The 21,209-nt window shown below is 31.4% G+C and overlaps 1 protein-coding gene across 4 annotated transcripts; it reads right to left on the bottom strand.

Moving 5' to 3' along the window:
• Window positions 1-5,443: 5,443 nt before the first annotated feature.
• Window positions 5,444-21,180, bottom strand: LOC148627752 (B-cell receptor-associated protein 31-like). 4 transcript variants are annotated; one of them, XM_088577924.1, is made up of 9 exons: window positions 21,113-21,180; window positions 19,127-19,173; window positions 15,064-15,167; window positions 12,797-12,897; window positions 12,208-12,355; window positions 11,342-11,480; window positions 10,378-10,462; window positions 9,653-9,753; window positions 5,444-7,375 (listed from the first exon to the last, which is right to left on the bottom strand). In XM_088577924.1, exons 3-9 carry the CDS (start codon window positions 15,156-15,158, stop codon window positions 7,340-7,342), a joined length of 705 nt encoding a protein of 234 aa, XP_088434050.1. In that variant the 5' UTR covers window positions 15,159-15,167; window positions 19,127-19,173; window positions 21,113-21,180; the 3' UTR covers window positions 5,444-7,339. The 4 variants fall into 4 exon arrangements, with proteins under 4 accessions (XP_088434050.1, XP_088434045.1, XP_088434064.1 ...); XM_088577919.1 differs by lacking the exon at window positions 19,127-19,173; XM_088577938.1 differs by lacking the exons at window positions 15,064-15,167; window positions 19,127-19,173 and adding an exon at window positions 13,755-13,849.
• Window positions 21,181-21,209: the final 29 nt, after the last annotated feature.

Below are 21,209 nucleotides of genomic sequence, written 5' to 3'. Positions count from 1 at the left end.
GATGGAAATGATGGGTTATACCAAGTTCTATAGCGCCTAAACTAACATCACTTTCCATTACGGTTGACTATTTCCGAGATGTTACAATACAAACGGGCATCATAAAATTGCCACTGGCCAAAATGGGTAAAATCTGTAGTCAGAACAGTAAAGAAGATATGAACAATAAATAAGTATAAATAAAATTAAGTAACTAGATACATTTAGAATATAGTTTAACAAAAAAGACACCAACTAAAAATTAAGTACTTTGTGCAGAAGACGCGTTAAGTTCAAAATGAAACTAAAAAAAAACACACATACAAACAAAAAGAAACAGAAAATAAATTTGTTGACACTATGAGAACCCACCATCTAAAATCAGAATATTACTCAATAAGATCTGGATATCAGAAATGAAAACTTTTTAAGTAGCGCATGCCCCGTTGTATGAGACGCTTTCTATGTAAAAAAAAACTACTTCTGCAATGATAACGCATTATAAATCAAGTCAGATTCTCTGGTGTACTTTAACAAATGAGAAACAATAACACAATATGCAAGGAGCTGGTACATGTATATATCTGCACACGAAACAGAAATTTATAATTTATAGTTCTAAAATCAAATCGTCTCGTTTGTCATACGATGTAGAATTGAGATGACCTACAGTCGTCCAATTCGAAGTGAAGGCCTAAATGCTGTGACAGTAGTCTTTCTCTAGTCAGTCTGATGAATAAATAAACGAACGACTCTCCAACTTTAGGATTATTCATGGAGAAAACGTCGCCAATATGTAGCAGTGAAATCTAACTGTCAGCCTCTTGCCTAGACAATTAAATTGATTTAAGTAGCTGCCTTTATAAAAATCAGACTGAAGGTGATTCGTGCATGTCAAAAAAACCCACTGAATTCACTTTTATGTTTTATTCAGAATTCAGTTACAGACCACATAACCAGTTGAAGTTTTTCATTTGGTGTACATATACTGTACATGAAATTAGCACTTTGCAAGACTTCTCGTTCTTGATTTTAGTGCGAGATAAATGTATGATTTTCTCAAAAATACAGATCTGAAGATGGAAAGGACAACTGTTACGTAAAAATAAAACATTTGTTGATTGAAAAAAGCATTGTTTGTTTGGTGGGTTTTTCTTGAATCACTTTAAAATGGGCAGTGTCTGAATTTTATATGTATATTTCACTGCTACAAATATATCAATATGTCGTATGTCAAACATTTGGCATAACCCAAATGATTATTCAGAGAAATGGTTAATACCTTGTATTGAATTTAAAATGAAAGACCAATTTCTTAAAAATTGTGTCTGAAATTAATAATGTGACCAAAGGTTTATGTTATAGACTTGATTAAATCAAAATTAAATTTGAACCTTATATATATCTATATTATCGTTAAATTTAGCTATTAATATGTGAACATTTAGAACTGGAAATCACCGACTATCGGAAGAATCGGGAAGATGAAAAGGTATTAGGAGAGAGATTAGAAAATTCCTTTGATATCAGGGATGAGTTCATTATTCAAATGTATATTGACATGTCGTTCTCTTGGTTATTGGCTCATTTTTATACAAATGGTAGTAACATTATTAAATTTGGAAAAGTTTTTAATAGTGAAAACATTGTAATTTTAGAAAAAAAAACTATGTAGAGTTATAAAAAAATATAATGTGAGGGTTAGCCTTTATTTATTTATTTATTTATTTAATCATTTAGCACTGCAATCTTGGTTATGTTGTAACATAACACATGCTTTACAATTATGTATATTAGTTCAAATTACTACCTACTTTGTAACTGTCTACCGTTAATAAGATAAAAGTTCCTTCATTAATGTTACAGTAACTGGCTTTTTTAACCTTCTTTTATTTTCGAAAAAAAACCTGATTTACATGAATAAAGAAACAAATCGGCTAGGAGAGGGACACGAATAGTGCCCATTGGAATGCAGAAAAAGTGTCCCTCCAAAAGTGAATAATATGTTGTCAAAGAGAAACTTTAACATACTGATCAACTGTTGCTTGGTATAGTAGCTTTCGTCTTTCTGTGCTATAGAGGTAAAATGTATGGAACAACAAATTTGTAAGAATTACAATTCTTGCAGTTTTAATGCTTTGTGAATGATTTTTCACTGTCTGATTTCCAATTTATTGCAGAAAAAGGTAGTATAAAATTGAAAAGTTTTCATTGAATTAACTTCAGCAAAGGGACGAGATTAAAATTATCTAAAAGAGTTTTTTTTTTTCAGAATCCATATATGATTAATACCAGTATACGAGTAAACATTGTTGTTTCTTCTTAGCTTGCGGACAAAAAATCTTGGCCTGTCGTACAGATAACTTATTTATTGAACAAGTAGATGATTCTTCTAAGTTCCTAAGATCATTTGCTTTTGTTACTTTGTATGTATGATTTTAGTTACTTTATGTTCTTTGTTGTGTATGTCGGTTTTACATGTCTGGTCTTTGTCCCTGAGTTAGATTCTTTTGATTACCGCTATAACCTTGGTTCCCTTGATTACTCTTTCCTAAGATTTCGAATTCCAGTGCAAAAGGGTAAGACTTCTTACTTGCAGGAATATCCAAGTTGTGATTCGCTAGGATTTCACGCTTGTCGAACATACTGTGTTTGTATGTAGAATTACCCGAATTTTATTAATCATTCATGGTAATACAATTTATATATGTGTGTGAATGAATAAATGTAATGTGTCAAGATTGCAGTGCATCGAACCATGCCAAGCGCATCCTCGACAAAATTAGTTATTTGGCAAATAGGAAGTCTGTGTTTTCACCCATGATCAGAGTTTTAAACCACAAGATTTTCAGAGCATATGCCATCCACCCGGGAGCAACACATGACAAAAACAAAGCAAACAAAAACAAAAGCAAACACAAACAAACAAAACATAACAAAACAATACAATACAATACAAAACTGAACTGAAACAGAAGAGAATATTTATTATTCAATAAGAACTAGGAACACTGTTAAAATTTCAAAATGTCATTTAAATACACGTAAGTTAACCGACGTCAAAGATAACATTATGATCTACAGTTAATTTGTACACATTTTAATAGAGCGAGAGCACAAAGCTGACTAGGTGATGCCCGCTTCTTTGCCTATAAATCATATAAGTAAACCAGAAGTCATTCAGAAGGAAAATGCATGCAAAGTACGAGGTGTACAATAGCATCATCTGACGCAGAGGCGGATCCAGAAAGGAGGGGGTCCAGGGTGTTCCCACCCCATTTTTATTGGTAAATTTGTCATTTTCATGTGTATAATTGACAAAAAATGGCAAATGATATCCCAGCACCCCCTTTTCAAAGTGTCCGAGTCAGCCCCTGTGACAAAGAATGTTTGCAAGTTTAAATGAATTCACATTCAGCAGTTCCAGAAGAGTTCCAAATAGTGATTTCAAACGGACGCACATTCGTGTTTATATGCTAGCTGGGCTTCATATTTGATAGTGGGAGCAAGCCTCTATGCATCGAATAAATAACATCAAACTTTTTTTCATTGTAAGCACAAAATAATCCAGATAACAGAGCCTGATACGAATGATTTAGTGTCTTTAGTGATATCGTTTTCTTGTATTACTTATCAATACAATTCATAATAAAATGCTTGGCATGGCACAGGTTGATACAACCACAAAGGTTGAAACCCGAAAAGGCTTGTACGTCTTGTCACGGGAACCGGAAAATCCAAGACAATAGGCCCAACTCTCACTCAAAACCATAGAAAGTAGTTATTTATAGAGTAACGACTCCAGGGCTCTAGGACATAAGCCCCCCACCCCGGACAAAAGCCACCAACTTATAATAAGCATAATGTTAATGTAAAAAATATCATTTTTTTTGTTTCTTTGTTTTCTTTTTGGTGTATTTTTTTTATTTTTCTTTGGTTGTGACTGTTCCTTTTATATTGGTATTGCATTTTATTTGTGCTTGTCTTTTTTTTTGTGTAATTTTTAATTCTGTTTAGTGTAATTAGGAAGTTTTTGTTTGAATTAAAATGCGTCAATTTCTGTGTATGTTTTTTCAAGGGTATACTCAATTTATATTTGATATTGTATTTCTTATTACCAGAATCATTTGAAATTTCATCAATGAAATAAGAAAATACACTTTTTAAAAAGAAAACAAAATGACTGCTTTTTAGTTATATTTTCTTTTTAAAAAGTGTATATTTGATAACTGTTATCATTTCATTGATAAAATATTGTCTTACATGTAAAAAGAAACAAAAAGTTAAAATGTTAACAATTTAGATATTAAATTTCAAATTTGACACTTCCAGTACTGATAGAGATATTTTTCATAATTGATTAATTAATTTCTCACGGGGGCTTTTGTCTGGGGGAGGGGGGCTTTTATCTGGGGGCTTTTGATCTCGACTACAATATGTCAACCATAACCATTACATGTAAATACGATGATAAAAATTTGAGCATAACCATTACATGTAAATACGATGATCAAAATTTGAGCTTAACACTACAAGTATTTTTGTTGATGTTACCAAAAGTAGAAAACTGAATACAAGATCGACTGTGTTTTCCTACCCTTCAACTGTGGAGTTTCAGGATAAAGAATGAATGCTGAATGAGACTTATAACAAGACCTAGTATTTCCACACCATTTTAGCTAGATACAGCTCTGAATTTTGTATTAAATGTAGGACATTTTACCAAATACCTGAAATTCAGTTCTAGCCTTCTTTTTTGGTATGGCACATTGTACATTTCAAAATGATCCATACAATTTAAATTCAGTGAAATGTCTACAGAGAACAACAAAGCAGCCACAGACTGCAAGGACAACAACAGCATGATACCATGATTTGACTGAATTATTTTTTGGTGTTCATTTAAACTTTAAGTTTAACATTAAATTTTCAAGCATTTTTCAAAACATATGTTCAACACATGCTGTAATGTCCTCTGTCAACATAAGCTTTGTTAGCAGCACTGAACATGTTCACATGATTTAATCAATATGAAACATATATAAAATATAACTCATAAATTGGTTTATTCCTTTTTTCCCTACTAACAAAGATTGTTCTAACTAGGAAGTGAACAAACATAAACAGTTAAGTCATATTTTTTTCACAATACCTCTATTTATAAGATGACTTTCAGAAATTTGAACTTGTTACTTGACATTAGGAAAATCTGAAATACATTAATAATATATTTAAGAATCAATGTGTGTATCTGATATGACAGGTTCTTAAAACCCCATGGATGCATACGATTTCATATTCTCTGTTTGAATTGTATTTGATTTGGGTCTAACCATGGTAATCCACTGCATTAAAGTGACATTGCAAATAAATAAGGTTCCCTTGAAGGATGGCATTCCACAGAAAATTTTAAATAAGTAGTCGAATTGTTTTCTCGTTCATAATTGTGTATAAAAAGATAAGATGTGATGTTATAAATTTATTGTCAAATTAACCAGCTACAAGATTCATAAACAAACTGCAGATGCTATTGGAAAAATGAGTAGTAGTCCAATCAAATACATAAAATTTACAGGAATAAGGCAGTAAAACAAAAATACTGTGCACTTTATAGAACTTTGTTTTACTATCATCCTAAAAAAATTAATGTTTTATGGAGCCCACCTTGATACGAACAATTAAGTTGGATAAGACAGAATATGTTTCTCCCTGAAGTATTTCAGGCACTGAATAAGTGTTTATTAAAATTTATTTGGACCATTTAGATCTTGATGTTGATGAATTAAGAAATGAAGCTCAAAACACATAAATTACAGGATTTGGTTCCACACATTTTAAAAGAACCAAAATGTTTTTTTTTTGTTTTTTTTTTTATGAAATCAATCTTTTTAATTTTGGATTTGGACTAAATTGATTATTGAAAAAAAATCTAGATACACAAGAGTTAGTTTCAGCATATCAAAGAACCCTTAGACTTTTAATCAAACTTCATTCAAACTGGCTAAGAAATTATACAAATTTTTATCAAATGCCTGTCTTGATTCCTTTTTCAAATCAATTCCGACCTTCCTTTTATGGTATAGAACCTCATTGTATAATTTCATCATAGGAGCTTGAAATCTAATCAGTTAATGCTCTGTTTACAAATGTATTCAATATGAAAAAGACTTCAAAAGAAGCTCCTTCTGATAGTGAACACATATTTTTAGGCTATGTACAGCATTTATTGATATGATTTCAAGCTGTTGTGATTTCATAGAGATCCAGTACTCAAGTAATTGTTTGGAAAATAAATATCTATTAATTAAGACATTAGATCAAATTATACAACCACACATGATTTGAAGTTGTATGAAAAATAGCACTGAACCACAACTACATACAGTGTAATACACATCAATGACAGGATTAAATCTCAAATGATGACAAACTCTGTCAGAGTAGCACAGCATCATATTGAGTACTTAACAGAATAGAGAAAGAAATTGTCATAATTATACACTGTGAGACATGATTAATACAAAACTATGTCTTTAAAAACAGTATACTGTATTTCAAATTCCTCCTATTACATTAACACTGTATTTCAAATTCCTCCTATTACATTAACTAGTGACTAATAGCTGTTTCTGTAAATAGTGGTATTGCACGAATACAAGTCATTAATAAATACAATTGTAATACCATACATAAATAAATTCACCACCAGATTCATAACACAACATTTTAAGCACACTGAAAAAATAAATATAAAATGCTATATCTTCTGAGTTGTCATCCATGGTGAGAAAATTTAAAGACATATCAAACAAGAATGTGTCAAAAAAGTTAAGTAGCAGTCTCTGTAAGAATCAGGCAAATTCTGTAATATGTGATACACACCAAAAAAGGCTAGACAATTTTTATTTTTGTTATTATGCTGCTTTATGGGTCTATTTTATGAAACGTATAAGTATTCATTCATATCTCTCTGTTCCTAGGAGATACCTCACATCTAAAATCCAATAGTTCCTGTTGTATTTCAGTGTCATTTACAGTCATCTCCCTTAATTTTGAATTTTTTAATACATTCAATATAATTTATATCTCCATAGACCAAGGGTTAAATGAATATCAATCCATTAATTTCTGTTTACTATAACATTTTAAACAAAATATAAAATATAAAAATATGTAGGCTTTACATCCATGTATCACATTTTGCATGATTCTTAGCTTGAGTACTACTTAATACTATTGAGTATGCTATATCAGTGAAGTATCAAGCAACAGAACACTGTTAGTAATAAATAATGAACAATGTAAATCCTTCTCTATGTTTCAATTGAAAATTCAGAAATGTATCTCTCTGACATCATTTTTATTCCTTCTTACTACTTGTTTCACCAGATGCTTCCTGTTAAAAGAAATAAAACAAAAATATACATGAAATCCTGGCAAAGAAAAAGATAACAAGTGAATGAGCCGAAACTTTTACGTGTATTCCCTTTGTTGACTTCCATTAATAACATTTGATTTCAACACAAGGACTTCTTGCAGACATGTAAGTAGTTCACAAGGGAAGTAAAATTAAATGCTTTAATGCAATATTGTATGCCTATTATAAATTGTCATGGATTACTGTTTGCTTCTATTTTCACCATGTAAGAAGAAAAACTGGTACCCACAAAATAGTTTTTTTTTTCTCACAAAAATGAAACACTACAATATTTTGGTGTGTATAATACACATTTATGTATTGTACGCAGTGCAATTTTGAAGGTAAAAATATGTAAAAAAAAGTTTTTTAGGCATAGATTGCAGTAGAATTTTGTAAGACAAAAGATCAATCTTTTGCACTTGATCTGTCAATTTATTTACTTTGATACAGTATTTCCAACTGTAATATACAGAAGTTGGAAGTATTCCAAAACAATTGCCTGAAGAGAATCCAAGGAATATTTGGCCAGAGAAAATTAGTATCGATGAATTGGTGAAGAAGTGCAATTGCCAATCAATTGCAACTGAACTAAAAAAGAGGTGCTTCAGATGCCTGGACCACGTGTTACAGATGCCAAATGAACACCTGCCAAAAGTTGCCCTACAATGGACAACACCTGGGAAAAGAAAACCTGGCAGACTCTGCACCACCTGGGGATAGTCCTAGCTGAGCTTAAAGATATTGGATACAGCCTGGGACAAGCACAACACGTGGCGAAGGACAGAAGGAAATGGAGGGAACTTGTTGCGGCCTTATGTCCCACCGAGGACAAAGAGAATAGGTGAGGTGAGTATTTCCAACAAAAATGTGAAGGAAAAAAACTTATATTTACACTAAAACATCATATAAATATCAGTAGCTACATAAATTTGATAACTTTTAATTTGGAAGCATGATAAAATTGCCACAGGATGTATGAAATGGCTAATAAAACAAAATCAAAAGTTGGGGAAAATCGTACATTCATGGTTTTGGTTGTAACTCAAATTTTGTGATTTTTTATTTTAAAATTGTAAGAAATAATCAGAATAAGTTTTAAAATACTCATTTCCAGCTTCTAAAGCATTTAATAAGAGGGTTTGACAAAAAAGGACTTTGTTAGTTTTCAGTTTTTAGTTGTTTCATTAAATCTTTAACCGTGTTTTAACCTTTGTCTTAAACATGTTATTAAGACATAAAAACATGATTTGAAGAAAATATTATTTAAAATTCAATACTTAAAGATGTATTTAATGATTAGATAAACTTTCTTTCAGTAACATTTCACTTCTGTTGTTTACATTACCCAATCTCTTTTTTTTCACATACGAAAATCTTGCATTTCATAGCCAATTCTTATCTACTGATGCATAATACCCATCCCCATGCTCTGGAAATTTTTTCTCTGTAAAAATGTGTGCATTTTTAAAACTGGCAAACATATTCGCTTTACAGAGTCCACTAAGTTTAATCTTTCTACCTCTATTAATTTAATTCAGGATTCAATATAAAATTCAGTTAGTTTTACACGTTTTATAGTGAAGTTAGTGGTTTATCAGAGTATAATTCACATTTATATGAAATAGTCTTCATAATAGTTGACTCTACAGGTAACTGTCAGTGTTAAAACTATAATCAGTGATTTTGTTCCTTGTTTAATAAGTAGCCCCCAACCCTTTATAATTGGGAAATTGGCCAATCCAGAACTGAAAACCGAAACCGAACTGACAAATATGTATTTCCAGTATTCATTAGGTTACAACTTGCCAAAAAAACAAATAATACCCAGATGTAAACAAAGTACTGGGCCAAGAAATCATATCTCGAGGGACATTTCACTGGCTTCTTTACCTGGTTTTCCAAAAATTGTGCCTAAAATTTGGCAATTTTCCTCCTTTAAGAAAAATATTTCCCAACATTTTGGGAAAAGTCTCCAGGGGAAACAGCCGATATTCGGCTGCAATAAAAGGGTAACAAAATTACTACTAATGAAGTAATTGAAATATATTTGGACCCACACAGTTAAAATTGTTCACTTGACATTCAACACACACTTTTTTTTTTTGCAAGTTATTTATATTTGCTTATTTCAAGAACAAGAAAAAATGGTTGTTAATATGCCCTTCAAGAAAGGCTGCTGGTAGTTTGTAACTATGTCTATCACTCATGTTTAACATACACCAGTTTAATAGTTAAACGCTCATTTCAGTTTACCTGTAGTTTAGAATGTTCTTTCAGTAATCTATCGTACTCTCTATTTGTTCCTTCTGCTTGCTTACGTAAGGCATCTAAATCATTTAATGCTTTCTTCAGTTCTAAAATAATAGAACATTTAATGTACATGTAGTTGTAAGTCTTGTAAAATACTTAAAGTTTTTTATTGTATAGTCAAAAGTCCAAATACATAAAAGTACCAAAAGTATGTCAAGGAATAAAATTTTGTTTTTAAAAGTTGCTTTATACAGAAAAATACCAATTTTAGTAGCAGAGACTGGAATTATTACTGAAATTGGAACTAGTTTAACAGGGTTAAATGTGAAATTTTGGGATATTTTTGTCTAGACCTTCAATAATACTGTCATACTTTTCATTCAAGGCCCTAAAGTCAGTACGCAAAAACCTAATAGTGTTTACTAAACTATGAGGCTGCCAGATAATGAAAGCATCAGATCATAAGAATGTGATTTAAGTTTGAATGTACTGATAACAAATATCCTTAATATCCAAAATTGGTGTTAATCTTTTTCTTTTTGTTATATCAGAGATTATTTTACAAGGTCATCATACAAAGCAGAAATTGGTAAAATGGGAAATAAATAAACAGTAAAAAAAAGAATCGTAACAGTAAAACCGGATTTAAATTATAGGAATTCTACTAAAATGTGGAATAAAATCATCCCTGTTTATATAGAAAATACAGATTAAAAAAAGAGGCATACCCATTTTAGTTTTGACCAGGTCTTCCTTTGTTTTGTCAAGTTGTTGTGCAGTACTTTTCTCTTCTTCAGTTTGGTCTTCTCTTTTCTACAATGTATGAACAAGTAAATTTAAACATATTTACATTAATATGTCAAAATAAATGTACATTTAATGCTGGTAGTTCATCATTTATAACCAGTTTCAAGACACTTATTTTATGAATTGTACATTTATATTTTGCCACAGTTCGTGAAGTCTGTCTGACAACTTTCACATCACATACACAAAAATTTCTGATGTTTTGGCACAATAGACTAGAATGTAAAAGAACAGATGCTTCCCCATGTAAAATATAGAAATTAGCTAAGCTTTATTTAAAGTTTTAACTAAGTTCATTTTGCAGTTTATTACAACAAACCTTGGGAATTATTTATTGGTCTCAACACTAATAATACCATGCCTTTAGCTTGGACAGTATCTACATTTCAGCAAATAACTTAGTTCCATGTTGCCAATGTTTTACCATAATTAACACTGTATAAGTAACTGTTTATGCAGTTTATCAATATCATTATGTGTTATTTAGTTGGTAGGCCTATTTGATGTAAACAGCAATAAAGTCACTATCAAACAAAAAAGACATGGCATTCTATATCTTCCAAAGTTATATTGAATTCTTATGCAACATCTATTGTAACATCCAGCATCATTGGATGACACTGTAAATTTCAAGGCATGTATTCAATGCGTGACACCCATAATTTTTACTCCTCTGCAAACACTATGTCTAAAATTTCCAACTGTCATTTCAGATATACTTGACAGTTTTTTACTAAAATGCAGATAATGGAAAAATTGTTGGCATCTTGATGATCTTAACTGAGGTGTTGCCAGTAAACTCAATTTCTGACCATCAATCTATGACTGATACCTCCAAATATGTCAACACTATACATTTATCTGCTGATTTTAAATTTTCCAAACCTTATTAGACGTATTATCAGCCTGATCTAACAATTGTTGTGCAGCAGCATTGGCTTGTTTGGCCTGTTTCTGACTGGCTTCACACTCAGCTTCCAACAAAGCTTGTCTTGATGTCTGGGTGACCAGACGCTTCAGAATACTACAAAGCAAACATACATAAATGTAGTTAATCAAAATAAACAAGTGTTGGATTAAGGATTGTTTTTAATATTTGACTAGCTTCTGCAAAATAACCAACTTTGGGGCAGTTTACATTTCATGGACCATGAGGGAGTTTATAAAATAAGTGTAAACTGCCCAAAAGTTTTCCATAGAAAAGTAATATCAGAAATTCCACAAAATTATACTGTTCGAACACTTGAAAATCCACCTTTTTCAAAAACTTCAATATCAGAATTATGTAGAACGAAGGTAGATATGGCAATATTTGTTTGCATTATAAGGTCACAGTGTTCACACATGGACAGGTACAACATTTCATTCATTGTCGATTGTTATTGTTTGTATTCATACATAATGGCGAGTGCTACCATGTAAATGTGTATGTGATTTTTACAGAATATAATGTAACTTTTCTAAAACATTATGTTTAATATTCATCAAAATGTTATGTGCTTGTTAAAGTGGGCAGTAATTTACACACACACAAACCAGGCCCAATAAGTCACCTGCTGCTCATATGGAGTAATCAAGGGAACCAAGGTTATAGCGGTAAGGACATCAAATCAGAAATTGAAATATTTTCCAAGATAACCTGTAAATTGACACCTTCGATTGAGTTTACTGTGACAACTTTATTAAATTCTGCAGATCCTTAATTTTATTCTTGAAAACAATATAAAAATCTTTTTATCATATAAACTTACAACCACATAAACAAAGCAAATCCACAAATATAGAAATTTCTCTGAGCTCGGAATAACTTGACCTGTGCCGCTAACACAGATTCTCTATTGTTCTTTAAATCTACTTCATCTAAAGGATTATTGTACTTCCTCATTTCTCTGATAGACTCTACAAATAAAAATAAAAAACAATGCAACCATTCTAGTTACATATGGAGGAGGTCATGGTGTGTGGGGGGTTGGCAGGGCCTAATCTAGAGGCAGAATTGAGCAACTTCTCTTTGTTTGTGCTCATTTTCCCCATTTTTCTTTGATAGAGAGAAGTTTTTGTAATATACTAAAATAGACAAAAAATGTCAATACTGTTATTTTTCAAACAGAATTGAATAAAACTTCTCCTTGTCATTATCTTGATTAGGCCCTCGGCGCAGGGCTACTCATTGAATACAACATCTATGAAAAGTGTAATTCAAGAAAAAAATCTAAATTTGTCAAATGTGTCAACTTTTTTAAGAGTAATCCATTTTAGTGAGAGTTCAGAATTTGTTAGTGGACTGAAAATAACAATATTTAGTAACACAAACAAGATTTAACCTCAAATTTAACTTACCGATGAATACTAAGGATAGTATCAAAATAAACACATTGAAGTAGATATGTGCATAACTTTGTAGTTTTGTTACTAGGTTGGATCGGAATATCTTCTGCCATCTGCAATCATAAATCAACAGTCAAAACATTTCTACAATGACATACATGTAGCTATACAGTTCATAAACAAAATATTTTATGATGAAAGTGATATGTATTATCAAACAGTCTTAAAGCTTAAACATTTTAATACCTTATGCAAGAGTTTACTTGAAATGATTGACATATGTTTTTTCCTTCAGAGTTAATTATTTAATTGTCTGATTACACGAATGCCTTAAAACATATTAGTAGACTAAAATTCTAAGTGAAAAGAATATGATCTGACTTTTTGTCTTGAAGAAAAAAAAATTCATACTTCAAAGAAGCTGTTATTGTCATATTTCATAGAAAATGCTCTTAATTTTTTTCTTTAGAACTTTTTGACATGTTCAGTATGAAAAATGTTACAACAAATATTTTTCATTCAATTATTTATTAAAAAATAAAAATGCTTTGCAAGGCACAGTTTGATACAACCACAGAGGTCAAACCCTGAACTGTTGGGGCAAGAATTTGAACAAACCATTAAAGCTTGATACAATTCTGAATTTGAATTGCCATTACGTGTTTGACATAGGAAAAAAATTTGACCAAAAGCAAAGAGGGCCCTTGTTCATAAACCCCACAACCCCAAAATCAATCACAGCTTTCCTTCAGTGGTATGGTACCTTGTAAAATTTCATATGCTCCATACACTTATCCAGACATCAATTAGGACACCAGACAACGATGCCATTAACGACAGCAACATACCATACAGCTTCAAATTTTTTCCAAAAGTATAAAAATTAAATATCAATTGCAAATGTAAGTTAATGCACTAAAACTTGCAATGAGTCTATTTATTTCAACAGTACTACCACTCATCCACGTACCTGGATGGAGATATAAAAGGGATTATTAGGAAAGCTGAGAAGAAGATCTCCAGGTACAGGAATAAAGCAATGAAAGTCCAAAGCATTTAGGTGCCCTGAAATATACCAGCATGTGATCAGCATAAAGGTGTTCTATACAATACTATATGCTGGATGATCACGGTCTAGGGGTTTTAAAAAGTATGGAGTCAACCTAGAGTAGTAAGCCATTTTATCATCAGCTATTGTACTTTGTATGGTACAGTGCACCAAACTGGTTGGTCTTTTAACTAAATGTCACAAAATTAGATTTACATCATATGTTAGCTTCCTGTTGTAAACAGTAAACAACAAAATTTCCACAAACTACTTAAAAACTAAAGATTTAAATCTGAATAATACTGCAGAATAGAGAACAATTTATTACATGCTAGGAAAATTACAGTTAATTCCATACTTTTTAAATGATTGACTATGGTCTACAGTAGGTCAGTTTTTAAGCCATTCAACTCATTAGTAGACACATACCATCTATGTTGAAATAAGAATGCAAGGCATGGCATTTGAAGGACCAAATGCACATGAAACCTTACAAAATGACTGTCATTTGTGTTTCATGTCAGATGCATTTTAACAGAATTCATGAATATTTTTGAATAATAAACACTTGCCAAAATGTAAAACAGAGCTACTAACAAAACTCAGCTAAATATTGTTTAGTCGTTACAAAAATAAAAGTGCATTTTTCTCCTGAAATACATCTGTATACATGTATATCACTACTGAAATGTTCTAAATTTAAAAAAAAACCATGCAATAAGTTATCAATTTTTCATGTACAATAAGTGGATACTGAAAGTAATTAAATACATGCAATAATTTATTGCATAAACATGACACACACAGACATATATTTTGTAAGTAAGTCAACCTACACCATGTAAAATAAAACAATAATACAGAGAGATTTGAATTTAAAATTTGTGTGAAAAAATGACACAAACAGCAATAATATAAATGTACATGTACATGTTTACTACTACATAAACATGTACAGTTAATTCTCTTCCCAATAATTTAGTACATATAAATGCACTTTTAAATGTATTATAGTTACATTTTGTACTTCTACTAAATCTGGTTACTAACTAGCATTCCAATGTATATAATATTCCACAAGATATAAAGTTCAACTTAATAAAAATTCAAAATACAATTTTTACACTACATGAAGAAGAAGTTAATAAAGCTTCAATCAAATCTCTCTGTTTTCATGGTATAAGGTTAGCAGTAATTGTTAGTTTTTTAGTCTTCTAACAAAATAGCTTACCTAGAGGGGGAAATAAATGGTATCAATAATAGAACTGATACAAATACTTCTAAATACATAAAACCAGCAATTGAAGTCCATATCAAACCAGTCATGATTATATCCTGTATGGAAGAAATACTGAAGGTCAAAATGCAGGACAAATATATTCAGTTAATATAGCCATCAGAAAAAACCTGTTGCTATTATCAATTATCTGTCTAATTTTAAACAGATTTCAAGCAAGGGAATACCGGGGTAACAGTTTTTAAATCTAATTTTTGAACTACAACAAGGGTAAAGTAATTTTTCCTCTAGTTCTTCAGGGTATATTTATAATGTGAGGCAGGTATAACCTGTACGACAGCAAAGTTTTAAGCTGTAGAGGCCTTGTCAGTAGCTATGTCATTAGTCGTAAGTTGGGTGACTTCCGTATTTACACCACACGACTTGCACAGTAGATCACTTCCTGTCAGGCTGAAATGGGACCCTATGTGGTTCTAAGGTCATAGGTTAAGTTTGTATAGATTAACATAAGGACTTCATCCTCTAAGAGGAATGTATTTATCAAAAAAATACGAACTCCAGTGGCAGATCGTGAGGGGGGTGCAGGGGGTTGGAATCCCCTTTTAATTGGAAAATTATTTTCATGTGCAAAACTGACAAAAAATGGCAAATAATGTCCTGGCACATCCCTTTTTTCTGAGGAAAACTGGCTGGCACCCCTCCTTTTCAAAGTGTCAGAATCTGCCCTGAACTATGTAGAACTCTACACCAGTATGACAAATCTACAAATAAAAGCTATTAGGCAGCACTTACATGACTTTTCACTTTTTTTACTTTTTGGAATGCCAGGACTTTAGTGATAAAAGTTAAGGTAGATATTTGTCAGGAGTTATATACATGTAGACTAAAAACCAAAAGAAACAATCATGGCTATGTGGTTAAATCAATTTTCATTTGTTTTTTTTTAAAATAAACACAACAAAAAACAATGTATAATTAATAACAGTCCTCACTCGCAAAGCATTTACAACAGGTAATTTCTTTTGTCAAAAATAAGTATTATGCAAAAATTACCAGAGTGAAAAGGTATACTTCTATGTTAAATAAAAGTCTATTCCAATCAACCAGTAACAACACTGCTACATTTTCTATTGGTTGAGCAATAAAACTATTGCTTCTACAATGCCACAAAAAATATTCTTTTTCACTCATAATAATCATAATGGATTAAACTAAGTTAAATAAAATATAAATTTGAAAGAAGTTCCATTCATGTCATCTTTTTCCTAGAATCACAAATTCACAATATAAGATTGTGTTAAGCTATAGAAGTACATGTACTTCAATTCAATAACAACCCTGTAAAAAAATTCAAACACAAACAACTTAAGAACAATGGGAGATGATAATACTATCATTTATAATTTCATTTTCTTTTATACACATTCATGTATGCATATGTATACATATAACTTAATTTGATTGTTTACTTCTCATCTAGGCAAGATGTTAAAGTTATTTTCCATAAGCTAACTTGATACTGTGATGTCATTAACGGTCTGCAGTCCGCAATTCAAATAATGCCAAACTAAATAAGGCCTTGATGATGGGACAAATCTTATTTTTGACCTTAATTGATTAGAAATTAAATTACAAGGATTTAAAACAAGAGGCTCACAGGAGCCTGAATTACTCAACTTGTTGAGTTTTGCCTTTCAAAGGCAATAAATTTAACAAGAAGTTGTCCAACAATTTTGAATCAAGAAGTCTTTGGTAGGACTTATCATAAGGATCATTTCAACAATTAAAAGTTTCTTTTAATCTATCATAGTTTTCAAGATATTGACTGAAAACTGTAAAAATAAAAAGCATTTTTCCCCTTTCACGGAGTCGCCTGACAACTTTTATCCCTGAAGACTTTTGTAGTCCTAATAATAAGGATCATTTCAGCTGTTGAAAGAATTTGGCTAAACCTAACAGTTTAGGAGATATGTGCAAAAAACTACTGTCTGACCCCTATGCCAAAAAAGAGCAATAACCCCAACATGGCTTAACAGATTAAAACCAATATTTGACCACATATAGATCTCGTCGTTTTGAAGATATGTGCAAAAAACTACTGTGTGACCCTTATGTTCTATTTTTAGTATTAGCAGCCATGTTTTTCAATGGATTAAAAATCCCCACACAAGTTCTACGCAGGATACACAAACATTCATACCAAGTTTGGCTTCAATTGGTCAAGTAATGTCAGATAAGATTTATGAAAGAAATAGCATTAAAAATAGCGAAAAAAAAAAAGTCCAAAAAGGGCAATAACTCCAACATGGCTTAATGGATTCAATATTTGACACGCATAGATCTCATCATGCTGAACACTTTTACCCAAGTTAGAATTTTGGGAAATATATGTGAAAAACTACTGTCTTACCCCCTATGTTCTATTTTTAGTAACAGTGGCCATGTTTTTTTATGAATCAAAAATCCCCACACCAGTTCTATGCATGATACCCAAAGGAATATTCATATCCAGTTTGGTTCTAATTGGTCAAGTAGTTTCAGAGGAGAAGAGTTTTGTATAATTATTAATGATGGACGACGACAACAGATGCCAAGTGAGCCAAAAAAAATTTGACCAAGATATGCTCTCATAACCAACTTTGGGGCAGTTTACCCTTGTTTACAAATGGCTTTGCATTCATAAAGTGTACACTGCCCCAAAGTTTGTTATTTCGCATATTCTGGTCAAAAATTAAAAACAATTCTTAAATGTAACTGGAGGCTCTAGAGAGCTGAATGACTCACCTTGTCTAAAAGTAATCAAGGGAACCAAGGTTATAGCGGTAATCAAAAGAATGCAATCCAGGGACAAAGACCAGACAAAGGAAACAGACATACACAACAAAGAACATAAAGTAACTAAAATCATACATACAAAGTAACAAAAGCAAATGAGCAACGCGGGACTTTTTAGCTTTCTAAAACTGGACTCTTGACCCTACTATAATATTGTCACAAGAATCATTGAATCAATAGAGAGCCTCTTAGTTATCCATCTTTTCGTATCATATATTCAATTTTTTACTCATCAAGGGCAATAACTCCAACATCAATCAACAGATCTTTAAAATTTCTGCAAAGGTCCACCTCACCATGCTGATCAATTTTACTCAGTGAAAATTTTGCTGAACTTATAGGTTTTTGAGTCCTCAATTTTTAGTAAGAGGCCATGTTTTTCAACATATCAAAGATCTCCACACACAGATTATTAAGGCTAACATAACATTCATGTTTGGTTGCAAACAATCCTACTAATAGTCTCAAGAGTAGAAGATTTTTAAAGTTAAAAATGTAAAATTTGGGAAAAAATTCGTCAACAGACCTTTCTGAAAATTTCGGTATAGATCCAACACATCATGCTGAACAATTTCACTCCTCCAGATTTTAACTTACCAGTAACCCAACTGTTCTTAAGCTATTTGCAAAATTCTACTATTTGATCCCTATGTTCTATTTTTAGTAATGATGGCCATGTTTTTCACGAGATCAAAGATTCCCACACACAGATAGTTAAAAATACCATAAGAAATATTCAAGCAAAATTAAGTTATAATCTGGCCAGCAGATTCAGAGGAGAAGATTTTCAAAGTTGGAAATATAAAATTTGGTGGAAAAAATCCATTTCAGCACCCATAATTCATTGATCTGTCAATGGATCGATCTGAAAATTTTGGCAGAAAAAAGTACAGTACTTGCTTAAAAGTTTCTTAACAAAGTCGTAATACATTTTGTACATGTACTTCTGTAATTAAATAATGTTAAAGAGACTGGAATGGAACTTAGAATACAAGCAAAAGGCATTAGTAGTCAGTAGGCACAATGGCACATGGCATTTCCTTACCTCTGAGGTGATATAAAAGGAATCAAAAGTATAGCTGCCACAGCAATTTCTCCATAGAGAAACCCTGCTATACTTGACCACAGTATTCCAACCATGGTACTGCAATAGAGCTTACCAATGTAAACATGTGTATATGGTACGCAAATCAAACTTAATGGTGAAAAATTGTATACTTACATATATTGGTTGGAAAAATAATTTTTGCCAATTGATCTACACATGTACTGAAGTAGAAACACAATTCTGTAAACGTATTAATTTTGGCGGTGTGCTAATTTTCGCTATTTCCGTTGTTGCCTCAAGAACATGAAAATTAGTACCCGCTAAAATATATTCACATTACCAAGTCTTTTGACCGTTATAATCATGTTTTCAACAATTTTGAATAGAAACATGGTTTTGTGTAAGGGTGGTATCATTCAATGCAATCAAGTACATGTGTATGAATTTATGAAAGCGTATACAGTAACAGCATGTGGGTTATAATTTCTAAATTCAGGATCTTGTTTACATAATGGTTTTTGTCAATGAAAAAGGTCGCAATGTACCTGTCACATAAAAGAACAGAAATCAATACTGTGCAAACATTCTATTCACAAAAAGAACAAAATGTAAGTGTCAAACACACACTACAGCTTATCACCGATAAAAGATTACTGTTATATAGACACATTGAGAACTGTCAATAAAAATTTAATCCATAAACATGTAACTAAAGCGTCATAAGTTAATCTACGGGTTTGGCAATTAACTGAGTTCTTTTAAGTTTTAAATAGGAATACACTGATAGATTAAAATGGCCATAAGATACTATACATGTACATGTGGACATATCAATTTGTTAATGTCGTATTAAAGGCTGTTATTAGTTCAATGAAATATTAATGGTAAAGTAACTAATAAAAGAGGAATCACACACAGCCGAGACTACTGAAAAAATATTTCTTCAACTTTGAAACTGCGAAAATTGATAACCGCGAACAAGTTGATTTTCAGCTGCCGTGAAAATAAATACGTTTACAGTAATCCATTTCTACTATAATTTTGCAGGAACAAAAGCCAAAGTCAAGTATAGCTCTTTTTTTTTAGCTCATATTTGACATTTTAATTAGCATTCTTGTAAAATTAACACTGTTTCATGTAATTTCTAAACCAAGTTTGAATGGTTATGCATTTTAAGATTCATTTCATTGTGCTCACCAATTTCATTTGAATATAATAAAATCCACTTTGTTGGCATATAGAATGACTTAAGGTAGATGGAACATTCAATTCAGACATCTATTTTTCTACAAACTAATAGTGTTTCAAATGATGCAAAAATAATATGTTCAAATTATTTCAAATGATTTTTTAAAATAAAAATTAGAATGGTTAAATTAAAAACATTATATTTAACAGACCTCTTTTCAAGGGGACATAAATGGCGGGAAAATTTTCTTTTGAAATGTGAAGGGAATTTTTTTGTCAAGGTTGCAGTAGTTTCACTTTTGGTCTGAGCAATTATAGAAATATGGAGTATGAATGTTCAAATTGTGTTGAATTAATAAGAAGTATTTGATGGTGAAACCTGTGTTTAATTACAAGATTCATTATTTATCAAGTGATTACTGAGCAGTAAATAGTGACATATATGATTTGATTTGAAAAAAAAAATTGGATCCCTCTTTTCGTGGTTATATACTAGTCATCAAGTGGGGCAGCATATTGGATAGTGGGGCAAGCCCTGTGGCTACAGGTTGACCGGCAAGCTATTTTCTTACCAACTTTGTACAGGTATGGAGGCAGAATTCCAAATTCTTACCTTATTATAGCTTATAGTTTTACAATTTATCCCAACATAACTCTTACGTTATTATGACTATGGCTTCTAGTTATACAATTTATCCCAACATAACTGAAAGTAGAGGAGCGTTGATTGATCAAAGGAAATTCGGGCTATAGAATACATCGAAAATTAAGAGAGTTTAATGAGTCATTCGCTATCAAAAGCTTAAATCATAAATGGGCAACGTTGTCCATGGCCATGACATGGGGTCCTTCCTTGTCGATTTATACGCTGAGTCCCAGCTCGAGTCACTGACCTATTAATCTTTCGGTCAAGTAGGACTGAAAAGGGAAAAATACAATTATGACGAGGTACACCAAGTAAAGTATCATTACCTTTCGTTCCTACAAGTATAATTTAACTGATGACCTGTACAATTTTTTTCAGTCGAACTTTTATCATTGATCAATCCATTTCTTGAAATATACGATT

This window comes from Perna viridis, chromosome 1, assembly GCF_037379345.1.
Source record: "Perna viridis isolate PV_CMFRI_1.1 ecotype Kerala chromosome 1, ASM3737934v1, whole genome shotgun sequence".
NCBI lineage: Eukaryota > Metazoa > Mollusca > Bivalvia > Mytilida > Mytilidae > Perna > Perna viridis.
This window is presented reverse-complemented; position numbering and strand designations above follow the sequence as displayed.